We start from the raw sequence: 16,914 nt of genomic DNA, 5'->3' as shown, positions 1-16,914 counted from the left end.
CAATATGGTACTGCATGAAGCACCGCGTGCAACTGAATATTCAGAGTAATGTTGCGCTTAATGAGGATAGTTATTATTGTTAAGAAATGTTTCGAAATTACTTGAAGCGGTAGACTTTCTTTTATTTATTGTCTTGCCTATTCCAGAATAAATCTTCGGAAATTTCTAAGAAATCCTCGTAGAAAATAGGGTATGTAATATAATACGAGATTTTGTTTTTTTAAATTAGCAAAATCATTTATCAGAGAAATTTTAGATAGTTAATAATTAATTTTTAATCTTGATTAAATGTAGCTTGAAAAAATTACATTGATTTAATACGGAAAAATAGTTAAAAGAATTTCAGTGATCTACAATTAGTAATCAATGAATTAAAGAAACTGGGTGATTTAAATTTATAAAGACAAGCGCGCTGATGATTAGCGCACTCTAGGATCGTCTCTGAAACTAGTCAGTGCGACAGTTGTGATCAGCTAGTGGGTACGTGTGAAGTGTTTCTGTGCTTTCCATATTAATGACATGATTTTTACTGATTGGAATAGTTTTTGGTCATTTTATTAAAATATATGGTTTTATGAATATTTCTTGGATAATATGGACAACGTATCAGTATCAAAGGTACAGTACACCTGTTGCTTCTACTTACATAACCTCAACGTGCAGACGCGGTACTTTGTACATCATATGGTTGAGTTAGCTGATACTTGTACAAGATAATTTAATATTGTAATTTTAAATAATTATAAGTTTTATCTATGTACTGCTCTTCTTTTCCTAACATTGATTTAAAACATTATAATTTAATAAGTTTAATTTTGTTGTGATAATTTTTAGGTATAGTGATTATTTTGTTCTTTTAACATTTCATAAATTTAAACCTGTGGACAAAGTCATTGTTTATTATATATGTTATTTATTTTTCAAGTTATAACCTTCTTATAAAATCTTTATACTTTATTAAAGAATATTAAAATACTTCTAGGGTGTCTTTGTACACAAAGGTGCTTATAAGATCGGGAATAAACAAACAAAATTTGAACCACCAGATTATTTAAATGCATCATGGTATCTTACTTATAAAGAAACATGGGAAAGCATTCAAAATGCTATAGAGGTATTTCTTCTATATTAAATGCTAATACACAAGAGTCATTTCGTTATCATCATTTATTGCATCAATAAGATCTTTTAAAATTATAGGCTATAAGGTCCAATATGTTTCAACAAGCTTTAGATGACTTACAATCTTTTGTTTCCAAGGTTAAAGATAAACCAATAGAGGAATTTCAGAATGAGATACAGACAGCTATTCTATTAACTGGTAATATAATTGAATATATATGTATCATTTTTTTAAATTTAATGACCAGATTTATGAAACTATTGGCATTGCAGGAGTTAATGTTTCTGATCACAAGGTAATGTTTCAAAGAGTAGTTTCTAAGCTAGAACCAATAACAAATCATATCGCTGTTATATGGGGTAGAGACTCGAATAATATAAAGAATCTCACAGAAGAATCAATTTATCAGTTGATGAATAATGAAAAGGTACTACTTCAGTTAGCGCAGTTACCAAACTATTAGAAATATGCAGTATTAGATGTTACATGTAGTATATTTATCTGTAGGATGATGAAGATATAGAAATTAAGAAAACTCACTGTCATATGAGGAATCTAAAATTATGGCACCAAGAAAATTGTGATCGAAATGATCCTCTGGTTATAATGATAACTGATTTTGAAAGTTCTTCTCCTGCAGTACTGCATGATTTTATTTTAATACTGAGGTATTAGAGTCTCTTGATTGTATATTGGAATGTTACAGACTCATCGGTGGCTTATTTAATTAATATTCTATATCTTTCAGTTCATATGTCAATTCAATGAAATTTATTCTTATTTTTGGTGTTGCAACTACTTTACATGCCATCCATAGATCTTTAACATATGATGTTACATCAAAATTGAATGTTCAAGTAAGCAATAAATGCATCATAGAATTATAAATATAATAAAGAAGATAATAAAATATAGAAATTTCTAAAATACAGTCTCTTTTTAAAATCATAATTTTTGTTCAGGTATTCCATATGCAAAAACAAATTAATATTTTGTCAGACGTGTTAGAAAAGACTGTTTTTTGTACAAATATCCCATTTAAATTGACTGGACGCGCGTTTCAATTTTTAACGGATATCTTTTTGTTTTATGATTTTTCGGTAGAGAATTTTTTACACAGTTACAAGGTATTGGTTTACTTCATTCTTTGTTTACAATTTTTTTTTATTTCCTATATCCGATTTTTCGTTTAAGTTATCGTTACGTTTTTAGATATGTATGATACAACATTTTTACGCAAACAATATAAATTCTCTTTGTTGTCAACCGCAAAAGATAAAAAGCAGGATTTCTTCTTTAACAGATGAGGATTGGGAGGAAATTAAAAAATTGCCTTCTATAGAAAAATATATTAGACAACTTACGAATGATAAAAACAAAGATGAATTGCTTAATAATAACAGGTTTAAGGTACGGCTTTATACTTACATATTTAACTCTTACATGCATAGTATCGCTATTTGGCAAAATTATATGTATATCCTAATATAATAGAAAGTAAGAATTATTGAGAAATTTATAAAATATATAAAAACGTCATGATATTGATAAAAATCATACATATATAAAGTTAACACAGATTTATACCTAGATCTTGTTATAGGAAATGCTAATGCAGCTCTTAAATAATTTCCACCAATATATGCACCGATTTTTGTTAGTACTCAAGTGCCTCCATGATCTCATGTCGACATTACCAAATGCACCAATGGGTAAACAGGTACAACCTAATAAAAAATTAATATTTTTCTCAGAATAGTGTACCTAATCTATATGCAATAAAATTTCAATACGTTTCGACAAAGTTTGAAAGATTTAAAGAATCTCCTTTTTAGATTTAGTTTAATACCGTTTTAGCTACGTGAATATTACACAAAAGCAGTTTATATGAGTGATTTGAGAGAATCTCAAGAGTACAAAGAATGCCTGCAATTGCTAAGTTTTTTATCCAAGAAGGAATTTCTTGAAAAATTGAACTCTTTTACAACAATTATGGAAAGTTCGAAGGACTCAATTATGAAGAAAGTTAAAGTAGATCTACAGAACCGTATAAAAACAATCGAGGAAGCTAGTTTAGAAGTAGCTTCGAAACCTGTCGATATCGTTTCTACCGGTGAAAAACTCAGTCGACTTCAATTGAAAGAGGTTTGGAATAAAATTCAACGTTTTTCAGCTGACACGTGTATTCTGAAAAAACAAGAAAATTATAATATCTTGCTTTGTGTTCCGCTGTAGAAATTATTGAAAATGTCCCAAACACAATCTCGATCGCCCTATAAGATAGCTCAACAGGATTTGATCGATTATTTAGATCAAAAAGTGTTTTCTGTATACCTTATCAATCCTCATTACGTACCTGGGAACGAGATATTTTGCTTCAATGATGGCAATTTAGCGAAACAACATGTTCGTGGATCTTTGAGAGCAGCGATACACACAGGATTGAACGATCCACATGTGTACTTAAATGTAAGTGAAACAGAAATAATTTTTGTGATGTTTGTGGTGTGTATGTTGCATGAGTTTAATTAAAGTAAATAAAATTAAGCTTTGAAAACACGATGTTATCTGGGTGAATTTATTAACATTAGAATGTCGAAAATTCTATACTAAAATTCTATAGTACTAGATTCATAATTATATTTCATAATACCATTATCCAGAATTCCGTACTATTTTCAAAGTAATTAATTGAGAGTATGAAATTATTTTCATGAGGAATCAGAAACACGGTACTTCAATAAACTCTTCACTCAAGAAATCATAAAAATCATCTCCTCATATATTTTACGAGAGAAATATCTTCTCCTCTTCCATGAATTGTCTGTGTAGATCATTTCTGCATACCATTCGAAATATAATTCGTTAAGAAGTGTTCGTGATCCTCATTCAATTGGTTTCGTCTGGAAGACGAACGTTCGTTCCCCTCTGTTCGTGTGTTCATTGTGGCTTACGATTCTTCCGATGCTATCGTCCTCACCCTCTATCAGTGGTTGGATATCGATTATAGATTTTTCGTAATGGGAAACGATGCCGAGGTCTCTGTCTTGCAAGTTGAAGTTAATTGGAAATACATATTTCAGTGCGAGTGCTGCAAATTGGAGAACGACGACGCCATCCCATCCACGCTGCCTGACCTCAGTATAATTTACAAGTTGCACTTAGAATCCAGGAAGCTGATCAATATGTACGACTGGTTACAGGTAACAATCTGTTCCGTGTTTGTGTTTACAGATTAATACATAGAGTAACTCACGAAAGTATTTGCACAATTACCATGAAAAATTTCTGTGCACTTATATATCGTATACGTTTTATGAAACATTTAAAAATAATATTTTTTTACATTTTTTTTGTTTTAAATAATAATATCATTAAATTTTCAAATGAAAGTTGTTTGATTCTACGATGGAAAATTAAAATATTCATAAGCACAGTAATGAGACACGACAGTACTGATTATATTGATCAAACTTGAAACCAATTTGAAAATGTATATAGAAGATAAAAGATACTTATTGCAAACATATACTTAGTAGGAAATTACAATGTTAAGGCTTATTAATATAATGGATAATTGAGTGTTTAAAAATGTTTGTGACCTCTGCGAGATATAGGTATACTTGCAATAAATATATTGTAGCTTCTAGGTGCATTTTCAGATTTGTTGCAAATTTTATCATATATTCATGAAAATCGTGTCTCATTATTTGTGTTTCATTACTCGGTGAATGAAATCTAATGAAATTTCAAAGTGTTTTGTATAACATAATACATATTATGTAAGACAGTATGTACATAAAAGGTTTCTAGAAGTGTTCGAATACTTTCGTGAGTAACTGTATGCGTTCGTTTTGTGATTTTAATCGGACTAGCGAACGAGTGATTCACGCGAGCGCTGTGTTATAAATGGGGTCGAACTGGAAAGGGGCTGAGGGTTGTTTTATTTTTTCGCGGTCATTAAGAGCTTGGAAATTTACCTGGTGTAAGCATTGGACAAAGGAAATTAAAGTCAAAGTATATGCATACGTAAGTGATCTCTAAATTACGTGGAGCTGTTAAAGAAATAGTAAGATGGAAGAGATAGTACACGATAATATACTTTTATAAATTATTGCTTCGTGTAATTGAGATTAAACTCTTTCCTTCAAATGATTTAATATCCCTACATATTTGTCTGTAATTACTTTGCTTGATGAATATAAGTGATTTCTGCAAGTATTTTTACATTTAGAAATATATGGAGATTGTTGATACATTCCTGAATGGAATAGAAAACGTATATATATATATAAGTAAAGATCAAGGAAAAGTTTCTCAGATGAAAGTTATTTGATTTTGTGATGGAAAATAATTAGAATATTAGACTTGTTTAGTTGTTATTTATTGATATTTTAATATGAATGTCCGTTTTTTGGTAGAACCCGATATTTCTATTATTTCCAACGTATTATATATTTCAGAATATTTTTACGGATATTGATGACATATGTCAAGTTTTTAAAGAATTTTGTTAATTTTATATCTGTTTCATAAATCTACTTTACGTTAATGCAAATATAATACGATGATTCGATGTTACGTTAGCATAAAGTTTTAACTCAATGTTATAGTATAAGTTCACGTGCTTGTTTATTTACAAATATACATATATGTAGCGACGCATTTTATTCTATTTCATCGGGATAGAAAAAACGAATGTATCGTAATTTTTGTTTAGTTTGTATATTGATTTATTTCTGCTCTCGTGATATAAAATTTAAAAAAAAAAGAAATATTTGTGGAAGCTTCAATAATATTATACAGTAAACATAGACAATATTAGAATTACCAGCAAAAAATAATATTCAATTTTGCAATAAAAATTCAGTACATGTTTTTATATGAAAAGTTTCATGATATTTTGTATAAAATATTCCAGATAAAATTAATATTTTAATTATTTCGTTTCATTTGTTGCAAAGTACATTTTATCTCGTTACGTGTGAAATCATAAATCCAAGCACTTTTGCGTCGCCTAATCCCCGACATTTATGTTCCTTTATACGAATACGAAAAAATTACGCCACGAAATAGCGAAATGACTGGAGACAGGAGCATTTTCTGAGAATTCCATTTTCACGGTCGTCGACCACGGTCCGTAAGGTGTTAAGCCACATTCGCATAGAAAGGCAGGCTTTTAATGGTGTAACAGGCTCCTGTTTGCTTTTAAGATACAGCTTATTACGCTAAAAATACTCGGCTACTTCATACAATTCTTTTTACTAAATATTCCTTTGTTTGAAATTCGTATTTAACGAAAGAATAATTTAATTAATTGTTAATTGACTATGAACTATTTTAAACAATAATATGCACGAACACTATTTTGTTTGGTAATTTTCTTCGTTTATTCGCTGACTTACATACAATATTTATTACATATCGATTATTATTATGTATCGATGGTAATTAAAAAAATTCAAATGTGCAGGACAATTCTGTTTATTGAATATTGTTTATGCTTATGAAATTTATATTCTTAAGGATGAATAAGCTTTTCTATGAAACCTCTTTTGATTTAAGCCCCTTAAATGAATGACACTTCTACTATAATTTCCTAAGACTCTGTCATTTTTATTTGATACTGTACGACTATATTATCCATCTCTTCATCGCATTTCTTTTCGAGCATGAATCGAATAAAAATAAAAATGTGCTCTTTACTATAGTTGGTAGAATATTGTAAAATCATTAAAGTATCATAAAATAAATTGAATAAATTGAATATTATGAAAATAATTGCATCCAAAATGCGACTATCTTCTGGAAAAAGACTTTGTAATCTCTTAAATTAGAATGTCGTTCTTTGCACATTAGAAATGCAGGCTTTAGATTAAACATTATCTTTAGATTCTTGCATCTACTGCTTTAATTCAAACATCCTTGCATCGGGCAGAAAGCTATATCATTCTAGCTCTAAAACAGATACTCTTGTAGCTACCACAAATAGTTATAATACTCTTGCAGGCATTTTTAATCATCGTGGATCCAGTGGGCGGTACAAAGGAACAACGGGACGTGGACCCAAAATTACAGTATCCTTTTTCATTTAGAGGTTTTCTCACGTCCGTACGATTCAGGAGTAATGGAACGTACGAAGATTTGTCTAACCGCGGTACGTTTGAAATTCATATCATAGCTCGTAATGGTGAAATCGTAAGCTCGTAGTGGTTACTCGCCGGGATCGTATGCCTCTTGTTTGAATAATTCACACGGGAACACGTGTGAATTTTATGATGGTTCACGGTATCCTTAACGGAGATTTAGAGCTCGTTTTACTCAAGCAGTTGCCGAATTGGAGTTCCTTGGTTTCATCAAGAGTTCACGACAGAAAACGGACCACGTTAAGCGACTCACATAATTATTTCATTTATTTCTTAGTCGATTTTCTTATGTTTTTGTTTTTTTTTTATTTGTAAATTTCACTTATTGCTTGATTTATTATATGTAAGGTATATTTTTAATTTTCTAAACTTATGTTTTATTTTTGTGCAGAGAAATATTTTTCAATTTTTTTACAAATATAGCTTATACACACATTTGGATTAGTACACGTGAGATTTATTTTGTACTCTTGTAACCTGCGTTTTAATAATAATAATAAAAAAAAAAAGAAACAGGGAATGGTATTCCGTCATTTTTATTTTCTTCCAAGAAATATTTTTCAATCTTTTTCGTTTATAAATGTTTTTTCTATGTGTTGTTCTATGTGTTCCATGTATTATACTTTCCTAGCGTGAATTCTAGGACAAAAAAGAAAGATATCGCGTAACTTTCATTTTTTCTCACAGAAATGTTTCTCAACTTTTTTTAATTTTTAAATTTACCTTAAGTTCACATTAGCTTATTATAGATAAGGTTTATTATATATTTTTCTTCCTCCTTAAGAAAGAAAGGAGAGAAGTGGAAGACGATATCATGTAACTTTTATTTTTTATTTTTTTCCAAGAAATATTCTTTAACATCGCGTAGCGTGCAGAAGTTTCCGGACAAGCACTTCCGTAGCTTCGAAAGGGGAAAGCTAAGATGAAATTTAGATAACACGGGAGAATAGTATGGTGGGAAGGAAAAACAGAAAGTACGGTCGAGAAACGTTCTTATTTATGAGTATAATTATAATGATTAGGGATAACTGCGTTACCTTTTCCACGTTCTAACTATCATTAGATAGACTAATGTCTGATAATACACGTATACGATCGGTGTACTACGTTCTGAAGAACTTTTTAATCATTCGAGGGGTAGTTTCAAAGGATAATAGTCAATTTGAAAGGCTGACAATTATTTGCAAACTACAACTTTTATGGCTTCGAAAATTGATATTTTATAAAAATCGTATATTTCACGAGAATACAGCTTTCGGAGTAATTTGAAATGACGATGGAAAAACTTGACATGTAAGTATTCGAAATCATTAATTATTCTTACCCTATAATAAAAAAATAATAATACAAATAAAATATAAAAATAAAATTTTAATTTTTCTTTTTTGCTAATTCTATTATATGCGGTAAGAAGAAAATAAGATACGAGTATTTAATAATTTTGGGAACAATCAGATTCTTGGGTAAAGATGCTCTTTATATTAGAGTTTCAATAGTTCTACATTTCTTGTGTTTTAAAATTTGAAGACATTTCAGGCTCTATTGTCTATATTTTCAATGGCTTACTACGAATGCGTTCTGTTACTAAAGTGCGGAGGAAATTTGTTTATGAAATATTGTTCATGAATTGATTGCAAGCGTGATACAGTTAAAAATTTATAGAACATGACATTATTGGTTTTTCTGTTTAGATGTTAAATAAAATTGTAAACCTGCAGATATTTTTTCCGATACGTATCACTAACAATAAATTTTTATGATAGAATATGTATGTATTTCGATCCTACCTTTTGTCTTTTTTTCTCCATACTGCGCGTGCATCTGTTATTTTAATCATTTTTATTTTTGAAAGGGAATTTCTATATTAAAAAAAAAGTTTTCTTTTAATCGTACACGGTACTAAACGAGAGATACGATACGAAAAAGAAATTTATATGTTATAGCTACATTTTCGAAAATAAACTCAGGTTTACTAATATTTCCTATATAAAAGTATAACACATTTACATGGATGTATATAGTATGCATAATGTATACGTGTATCCGAAAATTTTTGTCAAAAGTACTATTATCTCCATGTTTCTTGATAATAAAATCTTTTTATCATATAATTGTACTTCAACTAAATTATTCAAGCAATATGTAACACGCAATGTCATCTAGTTTAATCGACGAACTATGAAAATCCACTTAGTACGATATAAATATTTAGTTTATTTGGTAGCAAGGAATTTCAATTTCACGTGTAAGTTATCAAAGTTACTTCGACGTCATTGTGTTAGTCATTGTCAGATGTTAAAGTGCATCAAATTCAGTCTTTTAATATCTCAATTTTATTTGATAAACTCTAACTTTCTTTTATTTTGCACAGTCTTTCACTCGTCTAAGCAAACTATAGAGATCTCCAGTATTATTCAGACGGAAATAGTCAGTCACGTTTATCTAAAACCAGGGTCTTCTACTTGAAAGTAGTTCTACAAAGTGAATCTCCTGCTGATTGGCCTAAGGCAGTGCTGAAATCGCACTCACGTTTCCATTTTACATATTGCATTGTAATATATTATCCAGTTTTGTACAGATTATAGTATCTGCCCTAACACAGATCAATATTGATTCCTGATGACAAGTCACATATATCTACACGATATTTTCACTGAGACATATTTTTTAAGTGATCCAATGAGAGAAAATCATTATATATCAGAAAATATTAGTCGTGCACTTCTCAAACAACATTTGACAGACACTCAGCTGATTTTCGCATTTTCAACATCTGAAACTGCAGTCAGTCATTTATAACTAAAGATCCACACTAAATTCCGATTTCTCCATTTGAGATTAAAAAATAGAGTAATTTCTAAAGTAAAATTGCTCCGAAGCAAAGCAACGTTTCGCGTCCTCAAACTCGAATAGAGCCCATCTCTAACACTCAAAAAATATTCACAGCCTCAAATTCTATTTCTATCGGTTGAAGTTACAGGACAGGATAATCTTTAAAGTCAAATTTCTTCGGAGTAAAATAATTTGAGCAGAACTGAATGATTAAGATTGCGCAAGACAACCGGAAATTAATTCACCTAGCATCAGACTGGAATAGAAGCAACGCGTACAGCAATGGTTAGGTATTGTGTGACTACACGTTGGCGGAAATCTTCAACATCGATCATGCCGGTATCGCGAAGCAGGCTTTCAGGGGTTCGTATATGGTACAAAGGCATGTGGATCAGTAAGGAATGTGTCAAAAGCTGCGGGCGGCACAGTTAAGCGGCTTCTCCCTTCGTAAACGTATATGATAGATGACACACGTTATGCCCATGCATTGAATAGCGAATTAAATTTTGCTTGCTTCACAAATTTACTCTTCCGCGGTCTATCCGCATCAGACACCTGTCATCTATACTACTCGGTTTGTCTAGACGCGTTGCACACCACGCATTCCACATGCGAAACGTCGGTAATGAGGTTTTGTGTTGACAAAAGGAAAGATTGGTTTCTACGTGTGGGTTGGTCTCGATTGATAAATTGAAATCGTAGACGATGCAAGCAGCGAGGAAATAAGACACGAATTTTTTCTATTCTTGCGAAGGATTTAAATGCCATGTGAAACAGGATGAAACGTCCTTCGATAACAATTAGTCCAAGTTAGTTGTTCGACAAACGTACTGCTGAAATAGTACAGCAAATGATAAAGTTGAAATGATAAAGTTATAGTCCATTGTTCAAGATCCAATATTAGAAATGGGATTGAGCGTAGTGCAAATGTTTTCGAATCCGACTGGAAAGTTTCAAACTCTTTATGAGTACTCCGACAAACATAGTATATATATGATATATATTTTTAAGTAGATTTTAACGTAGATAAGTTGATCAAATATATATTTAAGATTTTTATGTATTAATTAGAAGATTTTTATTTTATCTGTGCTACTCTTGCGATCGTTCACTGTCTATTTTAAAAAGTAAGGTAGTTTCATACAGAGTTTGAAACGTCGATATTTTATAACTTTATAAGTTTATAGTTAGTCAATCGAACATTGGAGCATAAGTACAGTTGAATGTTTAGTTGAACAACATAGTTGGTTCCACCTATTTCCTTACCAAAGATCAACATCCTTCCACTTTAGCACTAATCTAATATTACATCAAGAGTTTCTGTAGTTTCCAATTGTAGTACGGTGTTTAGCTTACCTTTGTTATGCTGGAAAGCTACAAAACAGCACGGTTTTTCAAGGAATAGTTATAATACAGAAAAAGGGCATTATAAAACCGATAAAACTAAAAAAATCACGAATTTAGTTTCCAAACACTGTTACTCGGGAAAACGTAAAATATTCACATTTCCAAAGCACGATAAATTGGATAGAATAGCGATTCGAAACACTAATAAACGACATAATTCTATTATTTACGTTTATACAAACAACATAATTTTCCATTTGAGTATTATTAAGCATAATGGATACGAAATACCATAACTTTGTAATGCGTCAAATCAATGACCCAATTCAACTTCATTGGAAATCACCATGAGAAACGTTTCATCCACGTAATAATTCAACTTCCTAGGTGCATATTGATGACGTATGTCGTTCATTTGCATACAACTGTACCGACCATGCCACGAGTTTCAACGATTCGCTATTATCCAGATTTCGTTCCGATTTCTGATCCACGCTATCCTTGATCCTCGCGAACCGTTCTTTCCTCATCGTTCTTTCATTCTTCCTCTCTCTTCTTTCTCCGCTTTTCTTTTAAATTCAGAATACCAATGGACCTTAAATAAAGGAACGAACTCACTGGTTACTTCTAGATTGGGAAAAAAAAGGAGATAAAGAAAAGGCGACGGCGGAAAAAGAACTTTTACAAGCGATTGCAATCGTTCGTGTATTTTAACGGGCGAAGACGAAAGTGAACGAATATCGGGGAGAATTAATTGAATTCCCACGGTTGGATTTCCTTCGTCTGACGTGTTACAGACAAGTTACCACTGCTGTTTTAGCAAATTTTAACTTCTCTAAGATAAGAATAATCGCGGAATAGCTTTCCGTTCGCATTTTTCGGTTTCTCATGTTGATAGCGTTTATAAAAATGAACGTGTTCTTGGGTGTAATATATTCTTCAGAATTAGAAAATATTTTTTTGCTACAGTAACGACGATTAATGACGATATAATAATAAAATTGCTGTTGATTGGCATCGCTTTGTATTGTTGAAAATTACTATGAAACGTAGAAATTATTATTTTAAGTTTGAAACTTGAAAGTTATTATTTTAAGCACGTTAGTGGTGAGAAATGATAATTTCTGATTATTTTCTTTATATATATTTTATTTTTATATTTATAGCATATTTTAGAAAAGTTGATTTAATAAAAAAAGAATACTAATGTGTGTTCTAATAGACACCATCTTTCTGGGATAACAATATTCTCTTTCTCTATTTTGCTTTCTTCTTCACAAACAATTTTATATTTCCCTTTAATTATGTATTTATAGGCAAAATGAAGACTTTTTATATCCGTGTACGCAAATATGAAAACAAATAATTAGTCGTATATTTTTAATCTTTTGATACGTGTATTACACGTGTTTCGTAAATAAACTTTATAGTGAATAGTACGGAAGAAAATATTTGTTAGAGTATAAAAAGTGCAAAAATAAATATGTAGAATTTATATTTAATTAAATTGATTAACAATTTCAATAAAACTTTAATAACAAAAATTTAATAATATTGTTTACAACTTCCGTTATTTTAAATTATATAAAATATGCAAGTGAAAATTCTTTAAACAGAATTATGAAGAGTAGAAAGACTGAAAATACATAGAAAATGAAGTATGGGTTAGCTTCTACATTTAGTTTTCATGTAATCACTGATGCTACTGACCGTACTAGCACGGTTTAATTAAACGAAGGGGCCGTGTTCGTTGAACGTGTTACGAAGTTCCTTGATTGACGTTGATTCCGTTGTTGGAACAAGAAAGAAGAAGCCGAGTATCTTATTCTTCTTCGTAATTAAAACGTCCGCGTCTATGACGAGACGTCTGCTGGTCGTTACTTCTTTAGTATCAATTTGCAAGGGGACTCATCTATTTTCAGTAGTACTGCTTTTTCAATTAGCCCTGCGTATTTCTCAGACGTAATAGCAATTTGTTAACATTTAAATAGCCTAGTATTTAAAATTTATTGGTGTATCAGTAATTACTTCGATGCTTCGGTTAGATTTAGTTAGTTACATTAAGAAATTCGAATTTTTCATGCAATTATATTATCATTAGTTATGCACAATTATTATATAATATTACGTTATATTATATTATATTTTATGCGATTATCTTCATGGAATAAAATTATTTTAGAGCGTATGAAATCCTCGATGAAATAGCAAAAATTCCTATATTCCTAATATAAAATTTATATGATCATTATTAATCACCTCGTAATGATCGCATAATATATATATGTTATTTTTCTCAGAAAAACAAGAACTCTAATATTCTCCTTCTGCCTTTAACAAATTTGTCTTTCAAAACGTTAAAAAGCAACGACGACAAAAGGCCAGCACTCAGCATAAATCTTTAAAGAGAAGCAAAACCGTTCCATTGTAGATCTGTCGCAAACCTGTTAGCCCTTTAATACTGGCAAAAGGAGCTCTCCTTGCCGGTCTTCTCTTTCGTGATTCAGAACGCGACAAGTCACAAGAGTCGGTCATGCAAAAAGTGCTACAAACGATTTGTTCGTTTTGCTGGCTGATTCAATCTCCGTCCACTTTCGGTGCGGCAATCGATCTCCTTACGTTTGTACGTTCGAGCGAGTATCCATTGGCAAGAAAAATCTATGAAAGGTTCACTTTTCGGAGTTAACGTGGAACAGCGGCGCTGAAAGGAATCAGTTTTTCGCCTGAAGACCGACTAAACCGTCCAAGTATTCGTGTTTCGCTCAATCGTCATGACCCCGATATTCTTTTACTATCTTTCTTAACTTGTCCATATCATCGAGCGAACTAATACTTTGCGATAGGTCCAAGATCCTTTATTCTTTTAGTCGGCGAGCATGAAGTCTGCGCGAATATACAGCATGTTTCTGGATTTAATAGCTAAACTTTGTCATATAGTAGCAGATAGAAGAAAGTTTACAATTTGTATCTGTGTAGGTATATGAATGTAGCTTTTAGTTTGATATTATATATTAGTAATCTAGTAACCTATTTATAATATATTAATAATATCAATAATATTATTATTTAATAAATTAATTAATAATATGAACACATAGCGTGTATTATATACTATATTAATATGTAACTTAGTATATTAGTAACTTTCCCATCAACAATTTTTATTTACCAAACACATTGGTAAATATTATATGTTCAATGCTCTTGTTAATTATAATCTAATTTTGTAAAATTACAGTGTGTTTTATGTTTTTCTAAATGATCCACAAATGAAAGTCCAATGGCGTGTAAATAGAAGCGATATTAGGAGCCACGGTATTGTTCTCTTCGGATTTCGTAATTTTATTATAAATACAACAATATATTGACGAAGATTGTCTGTAAAACCTTAGGGCGCTTTGTATACTCTTTCAGTATTGGACAATGTTGTATATTATGCTCCTTCGTGGTGGTTGGCACAAATATCAAAGGTGCTCGTAAATTTTTGTATGAACGATGCATGATTTTTATATTTTGAATGATGTGTCGTATATGCTTAAGTCATACTAGTGCGGAATAGTTACGTTTGAAGTTTTTATCAGTTCTCTTTTTTATCGGACAAGTCTGGGATACAGCAATTGAATGATATAAGATTGAAGAAGGTTGACTTCCGTTAATTGAAACTGAAACTGTAAAGGAGTATAGAATACAACTTTGAACGAGAAAGATACTATAGAAGTGTATTGTATTCCGTATTAAATTTCGCGTTGTATTTACTATACCAATAATTTAACTTCTATTTTAATCAGTGAATATTTCTTCGATTCTTATAATTTTTCTCAAACGTTTAGGAAGTTAGGAACGAAAGTTCAAATTTGCAGTTTGATAGTGGTTGAAAATAATTTTTGTTCTCCTTCCTTCCAAGAATTTTTTATATTTCAGTCTTATTGAATTAACTCATTGTTCGCTCTAAGCAGCATCTAAGAATTTAAATATATGGTGCTGTTAAAAGTGTTAGATTCCGTAGAATATCTTCGATTAGAAGAATGACTAGACTAATAAATTAAAGGTATCGACTCTTATGATATTCTCTAATGGAAAACTCTTAAAGCATGATGATAAAATTTTGCAAACCATACAAATTTAAATTTTATAAAAGTTTCTATGTCACACAAATGTAAGCACGCCAGATAAATTAGATACGCGATAAGTATACAATTTCCATCTAAACCCCTTATTACTCACTGCTGACTAATGTCACAAGATGAATCTTTAAAATTATGCAGCATGTATCTACTTACTTGCAAGACTATAGATATGTACAGTCTTACAGACGTCATCTGCAGACATTCCGTATTCATTGTCTATGGATATTGTATGCGGAGTATTATATCGTACATGTCGTATATTATGTTGTGTCCATATTTTACAGAACTTTGTGGACATCTACAAATCTCGTATGCAGAACGCCTGTCGACGATGTCTGTAAGTCCATACATATCTTATGACTATATTTTGTTGTAATAGAAAAATACGACTATAGCAGAATTTACATCACACTATGAAATAGTTGCCCGTACTACAAATTTAGCTACCTATTTCATTGTTTGCTATACTATCTACATATATCTGTCTAAAAACACGAAAGACAAATAAATAATCTACTAATTTCTATTCGAATTTCCTGTATTTTTTTGATAACAGAAAAATACGATTACAGCAGAATTTACATAACGCTATAAAGCAGTTGCACATATAAATTCAGCTATCTATCAAAAGACAAATAAAAAAGCTATTAATCGCTCTTCAAATTTCCTCGTATCACGATTTCGTTTAACATCACGTCCCACTGACCCAGCTTAAAACTCTAGAACAGCCGTGAAATGCTGTCTAAATCAGGAGCGAAAAGAAATACGATCTACTGGTTTCACGGCTTCTTAACGAGCGTCAGATGGTGCAATTTGTATTCACGGCGTTCAGCCGGAATTGATGTTTCTCTCAGCAGAGTTTCCTGGCGGAAACTGATTCGCCACGGCACACCGGCCAATATGCCCATCGTTTTTCCAGACAAGCATCCTCAGCTTTCGACAGGCTTTCGCTATCGAATCGACCAGCTGGCTTCTCTCTTTAGTTTAGTTCCACGATATTTTCAACGTAATCTCTTTCCCTCTTGGAAAAAGGATAAAGCCTAGAGACGAACGGTGACTCCGAAGATACGACCGGGTATGCTTCGGGTGTGATGCGAGATTGATACGAAGAAGCTGTTGAGATTGATTTCCGCGTCGCAGAACGAATGATGGCAGAGTAAGCCCACAATCCCTGTGGGCTCCTACTAACTTACTCGGGACTGTCTTAGAGTGGTACACCTCCACTCCCGGTTCTTTCCATCCGGGATGGAAATAAGTCTGAAAATGAAAGGAGAATACCGTCTCCCGTGGGAAATGTAACCTGCTTGTTCCTCGTTTTATGAATCTTCGAGACAGGCCT

The 16,914-nt window shown here is 31.5% G+C and overlaps 2 protein-coding genes across 8 annotated transcripts in view; one reads left to right on the top strand and one right to left on the bottom strand.

The window, feature by feature from the left end:
• The window catches only part of LOC117204944 (fasciclin-1), a 373,763-nt gene that overhangs the window by 95,871 nt on the left and 260,978 nt on the right, over nt 1-16,914 (bottom strand). The window lies entirely within an intron of this gene.
• On the top strand, nt 448-7,594 carry LOC117204946 (origin recognition complex subunit 3). The gene is made up of 14 exons (XM_033442877.1): nt 448-618; nt 983-1,114; nt 1,201-1,321; nt 1,396-1,550; nt 1,631-1,791; nt 1,872-1,980; nt 2,086-2,250; nt 2,336-2,533; nt 2,727-2,843; nt 2,981-3,268; nt 3,359-3,592; nt 4,207-4,326; nt 7,133-7,200; nt 7,433-7,594. The coding sequence occupies exons 1-14, from the start codon at nt 595-597 to the stop codon at nt 7,524-7,526; spliced, it is 1,986 nt and encodes a 661-aa protein (XP_033298768.1). The 5' UTR covers nt 448-594; the 3' UTR covers nt 7,527-7,594.

Source organism: Bombus bifarius, unplaced genomic scaffold (assembly GCF_011952205.1).
Source record: "Bombus bifarius isolate JDL3187 unplaced genomic scaffold, Bbif_JDL3187 scf7180000007984, whole genome shotgun sequence".
NCBI classification, from domain to species: domain Eukaryota; kingdom Metazoa; phylum Arthropoda; class Insecta; order Hymenoptera; family Apidae; genus Bombus; species Bombus bifarius.
The sequence above is the reverse complement of the archived record's forward strand: the minus strand, read 5'-3'. Positions and strand labels throughout refer to the sequence as shown.